A 20,323-nucleotide genomic window follows, 5' to 3' on the forward strand; every position below is an offset into this window, starting at 1 on the left:
AGCAGTATTCCTGCAGCTGGGAGAGCACTGCTGAAGCAACTGTGACACCCCTACAAACCAAGCACCAACTCTGAAGCCTCGACAAGCCAAGAAAGATTGCTGAGGAAACTTAATCCATATTCCTCCTTTGTTACAGGATTTCTGCCTAGCTGATGTCCACTCAGGGACGAGCTGGCAGCTGGGAATGCAGGAGGGACGGGGGCAGGTGTCAGGGTGTGCTTGGAGCTACTGGTCATTGCCCCCAGAGGCTTTTTCCTTTCAAACCACCACAATTCTGTCACTGAAAAATGGAAGAGTTGCTATTGGAAAAAAAGAAGAAAATACAAGTTTTTGATGTTTTATTGACACATCGCCATGCCGAGGTTGGGAGTGGTAATCACAGAATCATAGAATGGATTGGATTGGAAGGGACCTTAAAGATCATCTAGTTCTGACCTCCCTGTAGTGGGCAGGGACAGCTTTCACTCGACCAGGTTGTGTCAAACCCCATCCAACCACTCCTTGACCACTTCCCGGGATGGGGAACCCACAACTTCTCTGGGCAAGCGGTCCCGGTGCCTCACCACCCTTTCAGTAAAGAACTTCTTCGCGACACCTAACCTAAGCCTACTGCCTGTCAGTTTGAAGCCATCACTCCTTGTCCCGTCACTCAGCCTCTCTCTAAGGCGTTTCAGGGGCGCAGCCGAGGCGGGCGGAGGCACAATCCCGGCACCGGCGCCAGCTGTGAGCGGGGGGCGGCGAGAAGCGCCGGGCGGGGCCGGGCGGGGGCTGCCCCGGGGGTCTCAAAAGGCCGCCCCCGCCGCCGCTCCGAGCCCTGCCGTCCTGCGGGGCTCCCGAGACGCATCTCGCCGTTCCCTCCCCTCGTCCAGCCCCGTTTCCCGTGGCGAGGCTCCGCCACAGGGAAGTGACGCCGGCGCCAGGCGAGCTTATATAAAGGGTAGGCGGCAGCGGGCGGAAGCGAGCGGGGCCGAGCGGGCGGGGGGCGGCGGGCAGTGCGAGCGGGGCGGCTGCCGCAGCCCCCCGTGTTCCGGCCTGGCCATGGATTTCCACAACATTCTCGTGATGGCCTCGGAGCAGCAGGGGCTGAACGCGGTGCCGGTGAGCTCGGGGGCGGCCGGGGCTGCCGGGGGGCGCGGGGCCGGGGCGCGGCGGCGGTCGGGGAGCCCCTCCGGCCTCGGCCCCTGCCCGGGCAGCGCCCGCCGCTGTCTCTGCCGGGCCTTTCGCCTCGCCGGCCGGGGCTGCTCGCTCCTGGGGGCTGGAAAAGCGGCTGTGTGCGAGGAGGGGGCGAGCGGGGCCCCTTCTGTCAACAGGTGCCGGCACCCCCGGGCTGGGAGCGGGCGGCCGCGGCTTGCCCTCCTGGCCTGGCAGTGCCGACATCCCTCCCGGGAGCGGGGCCGTGGGGCCGGGGAGGGCAGTGCCCAAAAGCCGGCTGAGTCCTTTTGTTCGCTCTGAAAACGCGAGTCTGCCACGTCTCAAGTGCGAGTCGGAGACAAAGTGACAAGTTTTGGGTGAATGGGCTGCGTTGTCTGGGGTCTCGGTGTGCGCCGCGAAGGAATAAGGAGTAACAGCGCTGTGGGGAGGGCTGGCGGAAGGCTTTTGCTGTATTATTAACATTGTTCTGAGGGCTGCACTTCAGCAGCTTGTGTTTTAGCTCAGGCTGTCAGTAACATGTGGATGCCGTGTGCAAGAACCCACTGACTTGCCTGGATGAAGTCTGGCAGGAGGAAGGGCACGTGGCCTTTTCATACATTCGTATCCTGGGTTCCATTCCTCTGGGAGGACCCAAAGTCATGCGTGAATATAAAAAATATTTTCTCCTTACTAGCCACCAGCTAGGGAGACGCTGTTTGCTCTTCAGCAGAGTTGCCAGAGTTCTGTTTCCGTGATTAGTTTGCTTAAACCCAGTGTAAAGGAGGGGTAGTTGTTTTTAGCAAAAGCTGTGGGAAAATCAGAAAAAAAATACTCTCAGCTGTACAGCATGTTCATTTGAGTGGTGTCAGAACTAGTGAATATCTCAGTGTCTCTGTATCATTAGTAAAACTTTGGTAATGTTCACTAATAGCGTGACCAGTTGATAATATGTACCAACCATATGGTGGATGTGAAATTGATCAGATTCCATTGTGGGTTTAAATCAACTTTTTTATATTTAGGCATGTTTAATTTGTCGCTGACCCTACATAGGAATCTGGTTCATAACATGAATAATAAAATAACAAATACAGAAATACTTTAAGATATTTAAATGCCCATTTGGTTGGTCTTAAGCTGTTTCACTAAGTTGTCACTGGGTTATTATAATTATTATTTTAGATATTTAAAGCTTCTCTTTACATTCTCAGTTTCCCCATGCAGCTTTACTGTGTGACCACTACTTTTTTTGTCACAAGTTTTAATCTGTGATGATGAATTGATAAAATATCTGCCATAATCTCCATTGTGGCTGTGATGGTGGAGGGTGGGGAAATCTCACTTCTTGTGCAATGAATGAGGGTTTAGCTACTCTTTTTAGTAAAGGCAGCAGTTAGGATTTGCTAATTCCTGATTAACTCATGGAGTGAGAGTGCAATTGAATCCATAGTTGAAACAGTTTGGTTTAACACATTAGTGTTGCAGCTTTTAACTCTGAAGTTGGCCCCGGTCTGAGCAAAAGCAGAGCTGCACTTGGCACTGCTTGAAGCTATTTGCAGCTGCTGGGCTTTAAAAGAGAGCCCATGGAGATTTTACAATCACTGGACATCTAAACAGCTCCACTGTGTTAAAGCTAGTATATTAAATGTGTTTATATAAGGAGAATATAATTATTTTTAAATACTTTTATTAAAAACACCATATAGACTAATTACACATTTACTGGTATATAAAATTACTGGGTTTCCAGAAATGTTAGTTGCTGCATTAACAAGCATATCCTCTGAATTTCTCTCTGAGAAGTTTGTTTTAAACTTTACAGTGCACCTAACTAAATGTTCTGTGCCCTTTGTAATGAAAACCAGTGACATGAACAAGTAGTGTACATTCAAAGTGTATATAAATATATATACATACTATAACAGGTCATGTTTAGTTCAAAGTGGAAACTACATAAAAACTAAGAAATAATGTGGCCTTGTATTGTAAAAGAGAGGCCTGGATAAAGTAGATATTACATCATGTCCCTGTAAAAACAAATCTGCTTGTTCATCTCCCTATGGAAATCCAGATTCAAAAGGAACATTGCTGAAATCAGCCTTTTGGTGCCCTTGTTAGTTGCATGAGGTTTTGTTTCTAAATAAGACAGTGCATATATGAACTACTGCCTAAGCTATTAATGATGTGCTGCTAATCATCTTCACAGCAGTTGCTGAGTAGAGCCCTGGGTTTTCTCTAATATTCCACAGGAGTTTCATTGCTGTGTTTTGTTACCTGTGTTCATGTTAGCAGTTCATCAGATTTTCAGTATGGTCTTGCTTTGACTAGACATGATAACAGTTAGGAGATTTAATGTTGACTTTAGAGAGGTTTAAATAGATTGTGTCACTCTTTTTGGTGAAATTGGTATACTGTGTTATGCCACGTGTTTCACATGACATGACGAAGCACTTTCAGATATTTTTATTGTAGCTGTTCTTTAAAATATGAAATTTCATTGCAGCTTAAAAAAAGAAAACCCTGAGGACAGTTGGAACCAAGTCATTATTTTATTTCACCTTAGTTTCTAATAAGTTATTAATGACAGTATAAGCATCTCATATTGCTCCCGATTCCTTTTAACTGAGGGTGAAACTTTGGTGTACAGAATTTACAGAAATGCGATACAATTTAAACCACAAAGAGGTGACGCAAAACTGAGAGAACTCTTCATCCACGTCAGCACTTGTGAGGTCTCACTGTAAGTTGGACTGACACAAAGCCACCTCCAGCGAAGCTGACAGATACAAGTAGCCAGGAGGAATTCGGTATTTGTGAAGTGAAACACTAACAGAATCCCGGAGTTTGTTCGGAGGACCTTGAGTTACGGAGCCTGCCTGTCGAATTCTAATCTACAAATTATCGAGCGTTTGCCCGCAGGCAAGAGAAGCCCAGCATGAGAAATAATGGGAATGGCTGTCAAGTGCAGATTGCTGCTGCAGGAGCAGACTCCCATCGATTGATGTGTGTGCATTTATTGTGTGTTTAAAACTGGCCTCAAAACTGGGCTAAAATTATTTGGGTTGCATCAGCCTCCACAGGAGGGAACTGCAAGGTCCACAATGTGAAATGTTGGCAGGGCTGGGGAGGGCTTTTGCTCTCAACTTGACTGACCTGATAGTAAAGTTCCACACTGTTGATGTTTAAATGCTGACTAGTAAAATTTCCAGCTTTTCCTATTCCTGGTCTCTAATTTTTTTTTTTTTTTCTTTTTGGCAAAAGAAGATGAAAATGGGGACTACAATACCACTACAGAAAGGAAAGAAAGGAAAGCATGAAGTTGGGTTTTTTTTTGTTTTTTTTTCCCCTCTGTGAATTGACTTCTCATAGAAGAAATCTGCCTTTTTTTTTTTCCAGCTAAGGGTTCTGCTTGGGTGTTGTGGCAGCAGTTGCAAAATTGGAAGAAAATATTTTTTGCTTTTTTAGGAGTAAAATGTACGAACCTGTTGGATTGGTTTTGGGAGAGAACAGTGTGAGCGGATAAGCTGAGCATTTTATCTTTCTCCTGGTAGGAGTTGTTAGGACCTGAAATGAAGCGCATTTAAACATGCTTGTTACCTGCTATTTACTTTGTCACAACCAGAAATTGAAAGCAGCAGTTGCGAAATCACCGTGTGTGTATTCTAAGACAGTCTCACTGCAGAGTCAGCTGCAGAAGCTTTGGAAATACCAGTTCAGGATGAAGGGCAGAGGCCCCTGGGCAGCGAACACAAATGGCCACTTACAGTGTGGAAAGCTGTCTTTTGAGGGACTGGCATTGACACAAACAAGGATGTGTGTGGTGGATGAACCATTCTTGATGTTCTCAGAAAATTATACCCTTGTCTTGGTTTTAAAAAAGACAGCTGTCTGCTGAGGAAGGCAGCAGCCTTTCTTGAAATGGGAAATGTAAATCCCCTCCCTCTGAATTATTATTAATTTTTAAATTAAGAGGCTCTTAGGCCAAGATACAGGAATAGGAATAACAATTATTTACTAGGAAAATTAAAATAAAAATGCAGTAATACAAAAAACACTGACAGAGTCAGAATACAACCTGAAACCCTGTGGGTCAGGGTGTTGGTAACAGTCTGAATAAATGGTGGCTGCAGTCCTCCTGCAGTGACAGATGTGGTTCTGTTGAAGCAATGATCCTACAGAAGGATGTAGTCTTTCTTTGAAGGTCCAGTGGTGGTGTAGATGGGCCTGGTCTTCCTTTGGGAATTTAGTGGAAAAAGGCTCCCCTGGTGTACCAGTGCTCAGATTTTTATCCAGGTAGGAATGCTTGGTTCCTCCCCCTGGGCAGAGCATCTCACAATGAGATGATGTAATTTTATCAATCATGTGGTAGGACTCAGTGGCCCATTTACAGCAGATATCTCCCTGATGGAAGATGGGTGGTGGAAGAGATAAAGAACATTGCCCCACCTGGTTTCAACAGATGGTGATAGAGTACTTAGTTCTGGTTACATCTTGCATTGCAACTTAAGACAACCCTGAAGAATATTTGGGGGAAACGGGGACTTCCCATTGGAGAAGGTTACATGTCTTGGCAAATGACAAGGAAGAACAACAAATGATAAGGAAGAAATGATCTGTGAAGAACAGGCAAAGTGTTGTAACATGCTAGTGAAAAACAAGCAAATAAAAATCTCCTCAGTCTGTGAGAGCCCCTGCAAGTTGCCTGCAGTGGATAACGCAAGTGGAATTGTCTTTGCACAGCATGTGCAAGCCCATTTTAGTAACTGAGCTGCTCAGGTGCTCTGCTCGAGAATTGGGTTTGGCAGAATTGATCACTTGCATTGATCTTGCATTGCCAACTGTGTAAATATTAACCATTGTTAAAAGCAATACTACTACTGCTACTTCTGGCTGGCACTGGTGTTTGGTCTAGGCCCCTTGGGGCTTCATTTGGGAGCCAGAAAGTATGCAATTATTTTATAAATTCTGTTTTGTAGTCCAAGATTTGGTTCTTGAATGCTGACATCAAAGTAGCTACAACTCTGTCAGGATCATGTGCCACATTTTGAAGGAAGTCAGTGACTTCAGAGCAAATAGTCACTGTTTACAGCTCGAAGAGTGCAGTGTTCTGGGAACAGCATGACCTGCTCTTTCCTAAAGACTAAACATTTCTATTCCTCTGTTGATTTAACCAACTTAGCAATAGTTATTAAAAGCCTCGATAGTGCAGCTGCTGTTTGGATGGTATAGTGACGTGTGCTGGCTTATTTGGCCTGCTTTACCTGCAGTCTGATGCATATTCATTTGCACTGCATATAAAACACTTTATTAGTGTTTGCAGAATGAGTGTATGGTTCAGTGCTTTTAGAAAGGCTGCAGTTCAGCAGGTTATTTTATGCTGTTACTGAATGAAAGTGAGCAAGACTTGTATCAGCAATAGTACAGAAAATGGATATTCATTTATGAATTGTTTTGCTGTATTTTCTGTTGTTAGTCAGCATTAAGAAATGCTACTGATTGGAAATGTAAATTTTGCATGATTTGTTATGTTAACAGCAGTCAGAAACGAGCTTGTCTGTCCAGCTACTTTACAATCCTGCTCCTGGATAGGGCTGTTGGTCACAGTGCAGCAAAACAAAGCCTGAAAACTGCTTCCCCATCACTTTAATTCTTTATAAGGTTTCCTAACAGAATAGATCAATCTACATTTGTCTGCTCTTTAGCAGTTTCCAAAGGTGCTCCTTAGGCACAAAATCATTTAGGCTGGAAAAGATGCTTGAGAACTACACAGTTTTTAAAACAGAATTTTCCAAACTGAGGGCACAGTTGAAATGGAATAATTAAATGAAGCTTTGCCAAATTAGGTTACCAATGGCAAAACATGACGTGTTTAACTTTGTAAGATAATTTACAGAGACATCATTATATTAAGATGAGTATACTACAAAGTACTACAAATAATTTCTGAGGTACTAATTTGCTTCCGCCTGTTTCTGACAGGATTTTGACTGATAGTGTATGGATTGCTTTGCCTCTCTGTCTGTTCCAGTTCAAATGGAGTAAACCAGATTTCTTTGGGACACAGAGCCATGGGCCACATTTGAGCAAAAGCTGAGAGGCAGCGCTGCATGGCACTTCAGGTTTCCTGAGCAGTCAAGTCCTGGAACGCTTTTGGTGCAAACAGGAAAATCGATTCTCAGGTTTTGGTAAACTTCCTTGCAGAGAGGTGAAGCTCAGTAAATGAGCTTGGCTGTAGCAGGTATTTCATGTGATGAGGTGAGATGGCAGGTTTTAATATGCAATGTATGTGGATGGTGCACCTTAGTAGTTGTGCTCTGGTCATTTCAGAAACTGCTTGAGAAGACTACAAGTGGCTGGTATTGTAGCTGCCCTTCTTGGAGCCAATTTTGGATGCAGCTTAGAAATGAGCCTCCAAACCTTGCTTAGTGCATGTACATTGGAGCTAATTTATGGGTTTGCATGTTAGTAATTAAAGTAATCCAAGATTATTCATGTGCTGCTGATCAATGAATCAGAAATGAGAATGAAGGCTTCCATTGTGTGATATTGATGTTGAGTTAGGCTGCCAGCCTTCTGATTATTGCTTCTAAAACATTTGGATGTAGGTTTCCTTACCAGATATTTTGTTTTGATTATTTTAGTTAAGTTTCATAAAGCTTTATGAGGACAGAAAGGTATTTATAGAAATGCTGACTTGTGTCAGCATTGTGGCTCTTTAGTGATACTTTTTTTATTTGGGTCTTTTTTCACATCTCTTTCATTTGGTGAGAATGTTAATGTCTCATGGGGGAGATCTTGGTTCAGATTTTAGTCTGTTGGCTTACTTTTGAAATTAACAAAAAGCCCCGCCCTCTCAAACCTCAGTTTTGGATTGGAGTTTCTTTTATTCCTAAATATATTCTGCTTTCCTTCTGCTTCTGGGTTCAACTGCCTTCTATTGTATTTGTCTTTACAACTGTCTCTCTCATTGCTTTGGTTTTTTCTTTTGTATTTTGTTTGTGGGAAGAAGTTAAAAAAATTTCTTTTTTTCCCATTTCAGGCACAACCTAGTACATTTGTGAAAGGCCGTGTCTGAACAGGTGCAGCACACTAGTGCAAGTGGTTGTTATAGAACCCAGTAAGAGGCACTTGGGCACTTAACACTGATTTAAGTAACTTTTATTGGGTATAAGAGAAGCCAAAAAGGGGGTAGCATAGATAACTTTACATCTGTTCAGTTGCCAGAACCCCAGGTTGAAGAGCTCTGGACAGACTTTTAAGCATGGCAAGCTGTGCAAATCCTGTCTGTGGTGCATGTAATCAGTGTTGTAGTCTTTAGAGCTTTTGCAGGATGTCCTGGGAAGTTAATAGCACAATTTATTATTTCCTCTGCCAAGGAAAAGGATGTTACATGAAAACATGCAGCTTCACCTCAGGATATAACGAGATATAGAATCATAGGCTAGGAGCCATTAATGGTGATCTAGTCCAACTCCCCTGCAATGGGCAGGGACATCTTTAAAGAGATCAGGTCACCCAGAGCCCTGTCCAACCTGACCTTGACTGTTTCCAGGGCTGGGGGGTCTACAGCCTCTCCTGGCAATCTGAGCCAGTGTTTCACTGTTCCCCTCAAACTTCTAGTCAGAATCTATCGTCTTTTAGTTTAAAACCAATATCCCCTGTCCTATTGCTACTGTCTCTGCTAAAAACTGTCCCCATCTTTCTTATAAGCTCCCTTTCAGTACTGAAAGGCTGCAACAAGATCTGCCTGGAGCCTTCTCCTCTCCTGGCAAATTACACCACGTGCAAGTGCTGTAATTGCCGGGGGGGGCTGTGTATTCTCTCACAGTCAGTGCTGAGGTCACACTGATCTCAGGTGATAAGTTGAGTTTCAGGTCACCTGGTGTGTGGGTCACTAACTCCTTGATGTATGGCAGTATTGTGTTTAAGGTCACTGCCAGCAGGAACTAAAATCAGTATTGTTGGTTTTACTTGAGCCTATTTATTATTTTGGTAAAGTCCATTCCAGCTTTTGGAGTAATTCAATTTTTTGAGTTGATTTATCTATTTTTGCTGAATTCAGTAACCTTAAACTGAAATGAGTGTCTACAAGCAAGCTAAAAATGGAGCTGTAAACTGCAGTCTGGAATTTAATTGACTCTGGCAGCTCGGGCTGTAGTTTGCTTTTGGTTGCTCTTGGTCAAAGACTAAGGCTGAACTGAAATACTTTTATTCCATTACTAATGCAGCCATTGCATTCCTTATTAGTCCAGTTCATTTCACTCATTTTGTTTCCCTACCTGTCTTGTGGTTTCGTGTTCATTCGTTCCAAAAGCTGAGTGAGCCCTTTTGTGGGTGTATCCACATATTGTGGATGGTTCCATGTGAATGTATCACACTCAAAAGATAGGCAGCAATGTGTTTTGAGATAAAATAATGATTTGACAATTCACTGGAATTTAACAAAGTTCAACATGGGTTGACAAGGTTTAATAAGTTTATGCAAGATTCATTTCATTATTTAATTAATGGAAGAAACATACCAAAAAAAAAAAAAAAGAAGGTTGAGTTCAAATTCATTAATTTATGGGCTCATTTAGAATATTCAACATGGGTTGACAAGGTTTAATAAGTTTATGCAAGATTTGTTTCATTATTAAATTAATGGAAGAAATATACAAAAAAAAAAAAAGAAGATTGAGTTCAAATTCATTAATTTATGAGCTCATTTAGAATAATTCTCAGGGACTGGCAATGCAAAGAGCAAGAAGCACAGTCCTGTTGAGACACAAAGTTCTGAGTGGACTCCTTGCTTTCTAAACTCAGTTTGGAGTGGCTGGATCCATTCTTAGTCTCAGGCTTGGTCAATGGTATATATCTAATGGAATTATGCATACAGTGTTTGTAATAATATGGGGTGGATGAATTAGTAATGTTTCATAACACTAATGCAACATCCTCTCTCACCTACTGAGGATCTGTCATGAGTAAGGAATCTTTCCACCTTGGGTAAGGAAGGATCTCTTAGTTTCAGGTAAGGAATGTTTAACCCTGAGAGGCATCCCTGCTCAGGGGTTACCTGGCATCCAGTTAAGCTGCAGTTCAGGCAGAGCTCAAATCAGGCTCATCCTGATAGCAATATTTATAGGGTGAAGTAGTTGGCTGCTGGCCAATGGTATGGACAAGACAAATGTCCTTATCTTAGTGCTGATATCTTGTTCTGGACTTTGGTTATCTTGCTTTTCTGATGATTATGAAGAGAAAAAAATTGTCAAGACATATCTACTCCCTTGGACCAGGCACTTTCTAGCTTGCAGGTTTATCCCAAGGACTTGGGGCTGGTTGCTCAGCCTAAAAGTACAACTGTGAGTCCAGTGTATCCAGCACAACCCTCAGTTTCCGTGGGAATTCATTGTTTACTCTGTACCATCTCTGTGCTTAAGTCAAGTACAGGACTGTCATGCAACTCCTCAGTTTTAAAGACTGATTTTTTACATTTCTTAACTCTTCTGACATATTTCTTTGTTCTTTGCAGAAAAGGTACAGTTTGGCTGTTGGGCCTCCCAAAAAAGTTCCCAAAGTCAAGGGTGTAGAGTCTGCAGCAGTGCAAGCATTTCTCAGACGACAAGAAGAAGAAAAGAGAAAAAAAGGTAAAAGTACAAAATACCTCCTATGAGAGACTTTAAATTATTCTTTGCCATTTGTCACCTTATTAAAATTTCTTGCAAATACAGCTGCACATCTGTTTCAGAAATTTATGCATAGACCTGATGCTGAGAGAAAGCTAGAGCTAAGTAAGGGCTGGGGGTGTTTACTTGCTTTCCTAAGGGGTTAAAACATTATTCAGCTACATTAGGATTTATGGCTGGAGATTGAGAAAGCATTTAAGGTGAAGGGCAAAAAACTATTTTAACTTTCAGTAGCTTAGCTGTGAAAAATTCATCTGTGTGAAAAATGGAAAGAGTTGCCATTGTTCTGTCTTAATCTAGTGTTTCAATACAGTGAATTTTAAAGAGTCTCTGAGACATGATTTCTCCACTTTTGTACTTCCTTTAGTCTGTGGAATAAACTAGTACTGCATTGCTTCTGATGTTTTGTTAAAGGTAACCAAATCTGATGGACTGGATGGCCCAGGTTATTCCTCCTCTCCTGGGCCAGTCATGACTGTTTCTTAATCCTGCTGCCAGGTCCAGAAGCAAGATTAGGCACAAATTCCACATGGAGCATGCTGGTACACTCTGTGCTGTCACAGCCCTTGACAATAGAATAACACAGACAAGGAATGATACCTTTATAGGGACCCTATATGAGCAGCCTGATCCATTTTCTAGGAATTTTTGTTTTCTGAATCTTTTTGGTATTTAGTCCCTACTCCTTGGTCTGTCTGGTATTTGGTATTTAGAGGTCTCATTCACCAGCTAGTTCATCCTGACTCTTGTCAGCAGGTCACAGACACAAGATAGAGAGAGCATACTTATGCAGAAAACAGCTAAGCCAGAACAGTAAAGATACAGGACAGACTGTGGAGATAGAGTCCTGTGCCCTATCACACTTGTGTAATGACCAGCTGCTTGTTTATCTGGGTTCAGCTGCTTCTGTGTGTCCCTTATATCCCTCTACACAGACACACACTTTGGCTACTTTCCAGTTATTATCTTCCCAATACTCTCCCCTTCCTCAGCTTCCTTACATTTGATTGTAAGTTCTGTATAGTTGCAGGATTCTTTTGCTCAGACTTGGAACTCCATCCACTACACAGAAATCCCATAACTGCTGTACCTCGTTATACAAAGGTTCTCCACAATTTTCATAGCATCCTGGAAAGCTGCTTCTGGAAAGCCTTAGTGGGTTTTGTTAGAGCAGCATTTCACTCAATTGCTTGCCTTTGTTGGAACAGCTGACACAGGAGGGTGTTGGCAGACCTGGGGTCACTTTCTTGTCTATTTTGGATAGCTATTAGCCAGATATCCTTAAGTGACTGTCCTAAGTGGTTTGTTAGTTTGGAAAATATTGACATAAAAAGTAGTGCTTTTTACTTAACTTCCTCCTGGTTTTCTTGCAGCACTGGAAGAAAGAAGGAAGAAAGAGCAGCTCTTGGCGAGGCGTATTGAACTGAAACATGACAGAAAGGCAAGAGCTATGGCCTCACGAACAAAGGATAATTTTTATGGCTATAATGGTGTTCCTGTTGAAGAGAAGCCTAAAAAGAGGAGGGCTTGTGAGAATGTTGCTCAGGCCTCAGAGGCTGAGTATGCAACAGAAGATGAAACTGAGCAACTTGAATACAGTCAGACGGAATCTGAGCATGAGCAAGAAGAGTATGAAGAGAAGCCATCCAAAGCTGCAGTGAAACCAAAGGCACCTCCCAAAAGTGCACCAGCACCTCTGAACTTTGCAGAGCTCTTGAGGCTTGCTGAAAAGAAACAACATGAACCGGTGGAAATAAAACCAGTGAAAAAGGTAGAAGAGAGGCCCAGAACAGCAGAAGAGTTGAGAGAGAGGGAGCTTTTGGGACGCAAAAACAAAAAAGTAGAAATGCATAAGAAAAGTGAGAAGGAGATGAAGCCTACAGGAATATCCAGTTCTTCAAAAAAACTGTCTTCTCAAAAAGCATCTGTAAACACAAAACTAAATAAAAGCTCCGTAGATAAACATTCCACATCTAAAAGCAGTCTATCGCTTTCTATGGGTAGTATTGATAAGAAATCCAAAACACCAGCATTGTCTGAAAAACACCCACGGTCGTCTTCTTCCAGACTTGATCAAATGGAAAAAACCTCACAAAATGGTTCCTTAAAAAGCTCTACTGGTAGCAGTCATGATAAATTACCTGTCAATGGTATGAGAAAGTCCGGCTCAGGTTCTCACGTGCCACCCTCAAAACCCACGGCCAATGGGGCTCAGAGAATGCCATCTGTGAAAGAATCCAGCCTGAAAAAGTCTGCCCATGCAAAACCAGGAAAACCTGCGGCTCTTCAACATGGAATCAACTCCAATGCAAAACGATCTGGCAGCAGCTTAGGAAAAGGAGGACCTGGACATCCCGGTGGTGGTTCAAGTGCAGGACCGGGACGATCAAGCAGCAATCCTGGCGTGGGACCGGGAAGGCCAGGAAGTGGTTTAAGCTCAGGACCTGGGCGACCGGGCAGCAACTCAAGCACAGGACCTGTGAGGCCTGGCAGCAACTCAAGCACAGGACCTGGACGACCGGGAGGTGGCTCAGGCGTGGGACCGGGAAGGCCGACGAGCAGCTCGAGCACGGGACCTGGGCGACCGGGCAGCAGCTCAGGCGTGGGACTTAAGCGACCAGGCGGCAGCTTGGGCACTGGACCGGGAAGGCCGGGCAGCAGCACAAACATAGGACCAGGGCGACCGGGCAGCAGCCTGGGAACAGGACCAGGAAGGCCAGGAATCAGTCCAAGCACAGGAGCCAAGCGACCAGGCAGCAGCTTGGGCGCTGGCCCAGGGAGGCCGGGCATCAGCACAAGTGCAGGATCTGCGCGGCCAGGCAGCGGCCCGGGCACAGCTGTGAAACCCAAGTGTACTGTCGTGTCAGAAACCATTTCTTCTAAAAACCTCGTCACAAGACCTAGCAATGGACAGATGAATGGAATGAGACCTTTTCCAGGGCATAGACCTGTTCTTCATCCACAAGGTATGCATTTATAGAACAAAGCATTTTTTCACTGTTGTGCTTTAACTCTAATGGGCAACTAAGTACTGTGTAGCTGCTTGCATGCCCGCCCTGTCCCCCAGTGGGGAGAAGAATTGGAAAAAAACCAAGTGAAACTCGGATAAGAACAGTTTAATTGAAACAAAATTAAGCATAGCAGCTTTTAATTTATTTTACTTATTTTTACCTATGCTTGTAGTTTTTGAAATACAGGTGGTGTGAAGTATCACATGAAAGAAAACTAGGCAGCCTGTGATGGATACTGGTATATGAATGCTGTTAGAAGAAAAAGAACTGAAGGATTTGCTTCCAGCATGGCTTTATATTTGGTCTATAAAAATTTGTTGTGTCCTAAATAACAGATGCTTGAAGGACTAGATGAGAAATCACTCACAGGCTTTACATTTCAGTGTTTTGGCAGATTTATCTTATCAGTGGCAAGCTGTTGTAAAAATTCATTTCTGATCAGGAGCAAGCAGTGTGGAGTGTAGTGAATAAGTGCCTGGAAAGCCATGAGCAGAGAACAGATATCTGCTGAGTGGTTTCCTCAGGATGCCGTTGCCAATCCTGATAGGTAATCTCCTCTAGCACAACTCGGAAGTATTCTCTCTTGCTGAATTTCTAAGAAATGCTGGTTAACCTGAGGCAGACGTTTTCCACCATGAAGCCCAGAAAATGTAGCAAGGAGAAGTACTGTTAAATTAAAATTGTGTGCATGTTATTAGTTAATGATTTTATTCTCTCCTGTCATTTAGGTCTTGGAAGACCACCTATTAGTTACAAGAGACAAATAGAAGATGATGATGATGATGATGAATATGACTCTGAAATGGATGACTTCATTGAAGACGAAGGGGAACCTCAAGAAGAAATATCAAAACACATTCGGGAAATATTTGGCTATGACCGGAAAAGGTAAGAGAAGTAACAATTTTAAGATACTGCACAACAAGCAGTAGAGCAAGTAATTATTCTTCCTAAGAAGGGATATTAATTCATTACCTATTTTTTAATGTGCTACAAACTGATATTTAATTTTCAGGTACAAAGATGAAAGTGATTATGCCTTACGTTATATGGAGAGCAGCTGGAGAGAGCAACAGAAAGAAGAAGCTAGGAGGTATGCATGGATTTGAACTTGGATACAAATTGCAAAGTTGGCTTGCTGAAGTCATAGGGCTAAGCTAGCGAATATCCACTCTGCTTTTAACAGCAAGCCTTACAATTTTTTATAAGAAAAATTAAGTAAAAGATGGAATTCATACAGCCAGTGGTGAATACACTAAGTCCTGTATGTCCTTATCTATCACAAACCTTGCTTGTTAAGAACTAATAAGAACCAAAACCAATTCACTTCAAAAAATATTTTATAACTTATACATTTCATTTGAAATTCCAAATTCTTTATTTGATCCCAAGCATTACAATATTCTACCAGTTTGAGGTCTGGAAACTTTATTTGTTTTTATCTATATGTGTGTATGTCTATTTCTATAGAAGTATAAAAAGTATGCTGACAAGCCTGTATAGTCACTGATTTAAATTATGAAGGTGATATTTTCATGTTGGTTTTGGCCTTTGGGCTTGCAGAATTCTTAAGAGATAAGCTGATTACTTGGTTTTGTGTTTGTGAAAGCTATAAGGGTTTTCTATAGAAAATGCAAATATTGGAATGCATGGAGTCACCAAATTCTTTGGTTCTACTGAAGTTTCTGTGTGATTATTCAGAAGGTGCCTTGAACATTAGAAACTTGCATCTTTGAAGTTACAGTCAGTGTTTTTATTCTTTTCGGCTCCTGAGGATTGTCTGCAGCCCATGGAAAGCTGTAGTCTGTTAAGAGGAGTTAGGAGAAATAAATGGAACTTTAAAGTGATTGCTGGTAACTAAACTCTGTTAACATCTTAGAGTGAGATTTTGTAGAGTTGAATTCCTGACTCACTTTTAACTACATGTTGCATAAAGGAAGTGGAGATGAGAAACTTGAATTAAATTCAATATTACTTTTTCAATGGATGTGTTTCAATAGCTGCTTTTTGGGAGGAAAAAAGACCTTATATTTTCCCTTGAAATACTTGATTCTGATCTTATGATTAAAAAAAAAGTTGATTTCTTAAAGCTGCATTCATTCTGTAATTAAAGAGCTGATATGAAATTATTCTTCAAATCAGCTGTAGTACTTTTAGCATTGCTTTTTGGGTGTGTAGAAGTAAAGCCTCAAGTGTCTTGAGTAGCAGTGTAAAGGATTTAATCTTGTTTGGCAGCTTGAGACTCGGTGTTCAGGAAGACTTGGAAGAGCTGAGACGGGAAGAAGAAGAACTGAAACGCAAGAGACAGTCTAAGAAGCTGAGGACACGTTAACTGACTTACGGTGTTGACTTTGTTCATGTTTCTGCTCCCCTCTGCCTCCATACATCTCTCATTCTACTTCAGTTTCCATTTGCTTGTTAGAGGGCAAAAGAATATTTAAAGGGATTAAAGTACTGAAAAGCAAGGCTTTAGCTTGACCTAAATAAGATATTTATTTTTAATACTTGCCAGGGTTGGTTTTTTATGAAGAAATTAATGCACTAATGCATATTAAATGGAATAAAATTAATAGATGTTTCCATTGATTTAACCAGTTCAAGATGCCAGCAGAAATATTGACTAGCTATGCACTGACTTGGAACTGCGTGGGCCACGTACCAGTAAACCAATTTTGCATTCACTTGAAAGTAAGGAATAGCATTCTTCTTCCCTGATATTTCTTGAGACTTGGAGAGATTGTTCTATATCCTGTCCTGTTTCACAACCTGAGCCTCAGAGTGTTAAAATGTCATCTTCTGTACAGCAGTAGCTTGGGTGTAAATTCAGCCACAGCCCACAGGTGTTGAAGGCAATAAAGTGCTGCAGATCTGTAGAATTGAGGACCCATAAAAATAATTTGAACCTCTTTATTTCTAAACAGAAAAGTGCATGTCATTTGCAAACTGTGCAGTGATGGATATGGCCAAAAGATTATGTTGGCTTTTGCTGTGTCTGGAATTCCAGTGCCAGTCTAATTCAGTATGAGAAACACACACCCTGGAAACAGAAATTTCTAGTGTTTGTATGTAACCTGTGCTTTTGGGCTCAAGCATATGCTTGGGAATTCTTCTCCTGCCCTGTAAATTTTCAGATTTATTTAACAGCTTCTGCTGCTTTACAAATTGTGTTTTTTCTTGCATTAAACATCCGATGGTTAAATTATTTAAAATGTGAAGCAGTCATTTATCTAATTAGTTGTACTGTTAAGAAAGAACATCAGACTTAAGTTCTGTTAGAATGCATTTGCAGCTTTTCAGTATTAACATCATGTTAACTAGTTAATACTTGTGATTGATTTCAGCAAGCCAAAAACCTAAAATAATATGTATAGCAGGAGACTTAGTTCAGTTACTTACCTTAATGCCCACATTTGCACATTATTTCTAACTATGCATATAAAGACTGTTTGTTTCAGTAACTGAATTTGTTTACAATCAGCACAGGATTCATGTAAGTCGACAGGAGTTGCACTGAGACCTTAAGCTCAAATCTGGTGTTGCATCTACTTGGATTTCCCCAAGTTGCCCTCCAAAGCTCACCAGTGTCACTACTCAGCTTTGCCTCAAGCTCCAGGACTCCACTGGTAGCATCTGCCTTCAGCTGCTTCAGGCCATTATGTTTTAATGCTAGGAATAGGTCAAAAAGTAGAAAAAGAGCTTTGGGCATTGGTTGGGGGTGGGGAAAGAGGAAAAATTACCTTGTGGAAAAACAACAAAAGGACCTTTCCTACTGGGGCTACTCTTAACAGTGCTGCTTCTAAGAAGCAGTTCAGATAGCAACCTGTAAGGAACAGTCTTGGAAGCTGCTGAAGTTTAAACATCTGATTCTTAATGTGAGAAAAAACAGCTTTGCCTTTTTAAGATGTTTTCTGTCAATGGTGTACCGTTTCACTGCCTCAGCAAATACTGATGTAAGTTACTGGTACAGATTCTCTAGACTATCCCAGTATTGGCTGACACGGAGCCCAGGTGAGGATACCATTGTTGCACTAACTTTCTCTGTTAACTAACAAAAACTGTTTTTCAGTGTATGCACTTGAGACCATGCAAGATAATGTAGCCTCACTGTCTAGAAGTGTGTTGTATTCTCTGCTGCATTGGGACCATCTCAGATCTCCTGTTGGAGATTTCCTGGTTTCTAGAATTACCCATTCAGGACAATGGACTATGGGACCATGATCAAGTTCTGGGTTTGTACTTTTTTATTCTTTTTAGCTGGAGAAAGACTCGAGGTCCATCAACCCAGACAGCTGTATCATCTGTGAGCAACTTCCTGCCTGGCTGGGGAGAAAAAAGTCTCTTATGAAGCAAAAGAAATATATTAAGTTGAAATTGATTCAGTTGGGAAAGAAATCTGCATTTCAGACAAGTACAGGTTAAGTAAAACCTGATTATTTCACCACTTTCCAATTATTTAACCATGCAAGATCAGTTAAACTTCTTAATCTGTAAAGCACTTTGTCATTTAGATGGTGACTGGAATGTACTCTGCTAGCCTCCCTAAGACACTGTATAACTTTCTTCACACAGTGATCATTGCTTAAGTTTTGTCTATTTCATATGAAAAATTATTCAAGGACACATTTGTAATTTTACAGTCAAGAAGTACTTTCTCATAATTGGCATGGGATGCTGATGGGTTTCCTATTTTGTACAAATGTTTGGCTTTTAATGTGCTTGCATATTTGTTGCATATTTGTATGTCAGCTAGGAAGGAACTAAACTAGTTTTTAAATTCCTGACCTTGTATCCAAAAACCTGTTTACTGTTTGCCAGATTAATAGTATTCATCTAATGACAGTATTTCAGTACTTCCAAAGTGCATCTGAATTTGAGGTGAAGAAAAACTGGAAGAATGCTTACATTGGTCTATCGGGATTGGATGTTCAGCTAATTTAATTGTATTTAAGGAAATTCTGGTTTGGTTTTTAGAGTTTTAATTCACTGTTTGACAATGTGCCTTTTTACTAAATTGTGTCAAAAAATAATGAATGTAGGAGGATAAAAAGGTTGGTTTCTGCTATCTCAGATTCTATATCCTTAAACTTGAGAGTGTGAAATGACATACTTTTCATAAAACCCTTCCAGGTCTGGCTTTGATTGCACAATTAAGGTAGCTACTTCTTTACTGCTAATGCTAAATCAAATGAAGGGCACTTTCTATTGATGACTACTTTTTGAAAATGTCTTGTATTTACACTTGAGCTGTACTTCACTTTACAGCGATGTCTTTTGGAGGCCAGGGTTTTGCATATCACAGGAAGCCTTAGTGTGCAACTCTGTGCTGTGCTTTAAAATAAAAATCTTTCAAGAAGTATATGAGATCTCTATGGAAATCTGGATTTATTTTTGTGTAAAGCCCAAAATATTGTCCAGGAAAACTAATTTTCTTTTTTTTTTTTTTTTTGCATTTTGTAACATAATCTAGTAGCTGATACATATTTCTAGATATAGCATATTTCTGGAGACCAAAACTTGTCAGAAAATAAATATATGGAGAGACTGGTGTTTAAATTGTGGTGAATGTACTTCTATTTATTTTGGTGAGTGGGTGTGATGCAATATTAAAGTGTTAGTGTGTAAATAAGGGTGCTTCTAGTTTTAGCCAATGGTTTTTTTCCTTTGGGGATATCATGTGTGCACAGTGTCTTTTTACACAATGTGACAAAATCAGGTTAAAAACTCATACATAGCTTACCTGCTCTGGTGCTGTCAAGGAAGTGTGTACTTTAGCACACACCAAATGCATATAAATTTTGCAGAGTATGTATACAATAAATTATAGGCATTAAACATTTTACTGCTATTTCTCATTGGTTTACTTTTATAAAAGATTTATCAGAATTACTTCCTGCTGTTTCTTCTGAGCTCTCACATATAGCAGTGTCAGTCTGAATGTTCTTGGAGAATGGTTCTCATGCAGCCAGCAAGAAGGTATGAAAAATGTAATGGAGTCACTTAAGACTTCAGAAAAGATGTGAAAGTTCCTGGTGTCTCCTGCAGTTCAGGCTGTGACATGGTATGTATTTGGAGGAACATGTATTCAGAATTATAATATACCTGAGTGTGCCCACTGCCTTTAATCTTTTGCATTTGAAGTGCTCACAAGCAGCATCCTTCTGGATTTCCATATTCCTGTATAAGGAGTCTGAACTCCCTTGATGGCTGTCTCCTCTGGAAGGGTTTTCTGCTTTGATGGTGGAAATAAATGATTGTTCTGATCAGCTAATGCTGTGACCCACTTCCAAATGGATGAATGGATACACATCAGTGAGCCCACCTGCCTTTCTGAGGAGAAGCAATGCTTGCACATTCTTGTGCTTAAAAAACCAGTCTTTAAAATATTGCAAATCTGCATTTAATGTGTCCTATGACTACCTTGTTTTGAAGGCATGAAATCCTATCTTCTTTGGAGCTACCTTGTATGGAATTCCCATGAGATTTTAAATGTATCTTAATAGCTGTGATCAGGCG

At 41.4% G+C, this 20,323-nt stretch overlaps 1 protein-coding gene across 1 annotated transcript; it reads left to right on the top strand.

Annotated features, from left to right (window-relative positions):
- Nucleotides 1–958: 958 nt before the first annotated feature.
- On the top strand, nt 959–19,643 carry SPTY2D1 (SPT2 chromatin protein domain containing 1). Its single transcript, XM_041415082.1, has 6 exons — nt 959–1,098; nt 10,646–10,760; nt 12,173–13,765; nt 14,539–14,698; nt 14,826–14,903; nt 16,046–19,643. Exons 1-6 carry the CDS (start codon nt 1,039–1,041, stop codon nt 16,140–16,142), a joined length of 2,103 nt encoding a protein of 700 aa, XP_041271016.1. The 5' UTR covers nt 959–1,038; the 3' UTR covers nt 16,143–19,643.
- The last annotated feature ends 680 nt before the right edge of the window (nt 19,644–20,323 follow it).

The sequence above is a fragment of the Onychostruthus taczanowskii genome, unplaced genomic scaffold (assembly GCF_017590055.1).
Source record: "Onychostruthus taczanowskii isolate IOZ18803 unplaced genomic scaffold, ASM1759005v1 scaffold49, whole genome shotgun sequence".
Taxonomy (NCBI): domain Eukaryota; kingdom Metazoa; phylum Chordata; class Aves; order Passeriformes; family Passeridae; genus Onychostruthus; species Onychostruthus taczanowskii.

Coding starts and splice junctions, on each gene's coding strand:
- SPTY2D1 (XM_041415082.1), top strand. CDS start 1,039: ATGGATTTCCACAACATTCTCGTGATGGCCTCGGAGCAGCAGGGGCTG. Junction 1,099..10,645: donor AGGGGCTGAACGCGGTGCCG/GTGAGCTCGGGG, acceptor TGTTCTTTGCAG/AAAAGGTACAGTTTGGCTGT. Junction 10,761..12,172: donor AGAAGAAAAGAGAAAAAAAG/GTAAAAGTACAA, acceptor GTTTTCTTGCAG/CACTGGAAGAAAGAAGGAAG.